General features: G+C 44.4%; 1 protein-coding gene across 1 annotated transcript; it reads right to left on the bottom strand.

The window, feature by feature from the left end:
* Positions 1-1,691: 1,691 nt before the first annotated feature.
* LOC138163988 (putative acidic leucine-rich nuclear phosphoprotein 32 family member C) lies at positions 1,692-2,607 on the bottom strand. The gene has a single exon (XM_069091674.1). It carries the CDS (start codon positions 2,523-2,525, stop codon positions 1,878-1,880), a length of 648 nt encoding a protein of 215 aa, XP_068947775.1. The 5' UTR covers positions 2,526-2,607; the 3' UTR covers positions 1,692-1,877.
* Positions 2,608-3,023: the final 416 nt, after the last annotated feature.

Here is a 3,023-nt window from a genome sequence, read left to right as displayed (position 1 = left end):
GACTCTTAGTCTTGGTTATCCCAAAGTATTTTTTTCTGTTTGCCCCTTTTCCTGGGTAATGTGGCAGGGCTTGGAACACACAGGAGGTGTTCAAGAAAAGTTTGTCATTTGGAATTAAACTAAATCCAGGGTTGATCACTATCTCTAGAAGTTAGCAGTTGAAATGCTAGGTTATCTTTGCATTGATTAAATTCCAAAGACAGCTCAGAAATACCTTCCTCCTGGAAGCCTTCCTTGATAGTCAGAAGCTGTCTTTCCTGCTTCGTCATTTTCTTAAGTTTATCTCTTTCTATATAGGTATGATCTCCAGAACTAAACTGTGAGCTTGGTGAGGGGAGAGGCTGTGCCCTGTCCCTATGCATGTCTCAAGTAGCCTAGGAGGGGGAGGAGGAGGAGGGTGTACTTGTTCACTTATTTTAGTCATGTCCGACTCTCTGTGACCCCATTTATGGTCATATCTGGCAAAGTCTGCAGCTCATTTTACAGGTGAGGAAACTGAGGCAGACAGGGTTGAGTGACTTGCCCAGGGTTACACAGCTAGTAAGTATCTGAGACTGGATTTGAACTCAGGTTTTTCTGACTCCAGATCTGGCACTGTATCCACAATGTCACTTAGCTGCCCGGGAAGATGTATGACAGCAATAGTAAACTTCACCATTCATGGCCTTGCCACTTGGGGAGGACCTTCACAGTCACACTGTGATGGAGATTTGTGTAGAGACAGAACCTCCTGGAGGTAATATAGAGAGATGTAGCCACTGAACCCAGGGCATTGGATGCCAAGAGATTGACTCAGCTTTGGACATCTTTCTAGTCTCAATCCCTTTGGAAGGGCCTCAAAGCTGGAGTAGGGAAGCTTACTTTCTATCCCCACAGCAAGGGCCCTCTTGCCTCTTCAGGTGAGAGAACCAAAATAGGAAATAATGGGGTCAGCAGGAAGACAGTAGGTGGCTGTGCAGGCCCCCGTACGATGCCTTCAGCCTGTCTTCAGGACCCAAAGCAGACCCTAATCCTGAGTGTAGTACTGTACCTTGATTATTGTGAGCAAGACCCAAGTAATAATTTTGGAATGGACCCTTTATTAAAATGCCACATTGGCTGATCAGGTCACATGGTGGGCTGAGCCAGCACCACCCCATATCCCAGGTACAGCAATAGCAGTAGCAGCCAGCAACAGCCCCCATCTAGGTCAGAACCTCAGCTTATAAAAAGGGCCTTATGTAAGCAGTGATTGGTCAGTACACACCTTGAAACTCCCTCACCTGACCCAGAAGCCCGCCCACTTCTATGCAAGTGAGCTGACTGGGGGAAAGGGCAGAGACCCAGTGGGGGAGGATGGAGCTGACCTGGCAGTCTGCTCACTTCCTTGAGGTAGGGGCAGGAGTTATGGGGAAAACCAGGCACAACATTTCCCACTTCTTTTGTGCATGTGTCAAACCCTTGACACCCTGGCCAAATCACACAGGACAGTCAGCTTTGTTCCCAAGGGCTGGTAGTGGGGATCCATAACAATTAGCAATTTAACAGTTACCGGTAATAGGGCCTTCCTATAATCGAGGCCATAGTCTCAAGGAAGAGGAGGGGGCCACATTTTTCCATCGGTCCTCTAGTTGAATTTCTCCAGGAAAGAAGCTGTCCCAATAGAGGTCAGGTCTGCATTCTTAGGAAAGCCGTCTGCATCTGATGCTGTCTTTTTTTTTTTTAAGAGCAGCAGTAAAAATAGTACTTTATTCCACCCCTTCCCACCCCCCACCCAATCCACTTTTCCCCTCTCATTCCCACAGCAACATTAAAATCAGAAAAAAATAAGTTTTGGGGTGGGGGGGACAGGGTAAAAACAGTCAAACCACAATAGGAATTTTTCAAAATAGGTTATTTCATTTAGTCGTCTTCATCTCCCCGTCTTCAGGTTCTCGTTTTCTCTTTTGTCCCTTTTCTTCTTCACCAACTTCATCTTCATCTTCTTCATCACCTACCTCCCCATCATTGTAACCTTCCTCATCCTCATCTTCCTCGTCATCTTCAAGCACCTCCACATACCCCTCAGCATCTGAGTCAGGGGCCTCCTCCTCATCTGGGTCATGGCCATCAAGGTATGTGAGTTGGGGGAGGAGTGGGAACACATTTTCTCTGTAGTCATTCAAGCTAGTTACCTCACAATTAAAAAGATCTAAGCTCTTGAGGTTTTCTAACTTTTTCAGCAGGTCTATTGTACTGAGGTCTTGTATTGTGTTTCCGCTTAGATTTAGATGTGTGAGGTTTGGGCACTTTTCTGCCAATACTAACAGTCCTCCGGAGATTCTGTTATCACTTAGTTCAAGCTTCTTAAGTTTATTTAACTTTGGTAAGTTTGCAACTGAGGAGAGGCCTACGTTGATTGTACTTAAGAATTCCAGTTCTTCAAATTCATCTGTGAGGCCTTCGATTTTACCATCATGTGACCAACAGTTGTCCAGGATGAGCTCTTTCACATCGGAGGGCGTCCTGTTCCGCAGCTCTAAATGAATCCATTTCTCCATTTCCATCTCTCACTCCCTCTTTGCAGAAGTCTCCTGCTTGGGCTGTATTCAATCAATCCTGATGTTGTCTTTTTCAGATTCCAAGGCTCAGGAGATAATCCTTAGATGACTAGAGTTCAAATGTACAATACAAGAGCTCCCAGAAACACGATTTTACATATAAAGGTCCAGTTTTCTAGCCATGCAAGACTAGGTTCAAACAAATAGTTCAGTTTTCTTAGCCACGTAGGGCTAGGCTCAGTTAATACAATGAGGTTTTTCTCACAATTTTACAAAATGACATAATTACATTAAGTCAGGTACATGTCACCAAGATAACCAAGAAAACTTACATACAAACTGTACAAGAATCATAATTAACATACAATTCTTTGTATGCCAGTGACCTGTTGCATTTAAGCAACACTTTTAAATCCCAGATGCCTCATGTAGTTACAGAATCTGAAAAAGGAGTTTTGCTTCTCCGGTTCAGATCTAGAGATGACCAGATGATTTTGACTTAAT

The sequence above is a fragment of the Petaurus breviceps genome, unplaced genomic scaffold, assembly GCF_028583685.1.
Source record: "Petaurus breviceps papuanus isolate PSGF00001 unplaced genomic scaffold, PetGlider_PUasm1.0 189, whole genome shotgun sequence".
Classification (NCBI taxonomy): Eukaryota; Metazoa; Chordata; class Mammalia; order Diprotodontia; family Petauridae; genus Petaurus; species Petaurus breviceps.
The sequence above is the reverse complement of the archived record's forward strand: the minus strand, read 5'-3'. Positions and strand labels throughout refer to the sequence as shown.

What these genes read in the sequence shown, in the direction of transcription:
- LOC138163988 (XM_069091674.1), bottom strand. Translation starts at nt 2,525, where the DNA reads ATGGAAATGGAGAAATGGATTCATTTAGAGCTGCGGAACAGGACGCCC.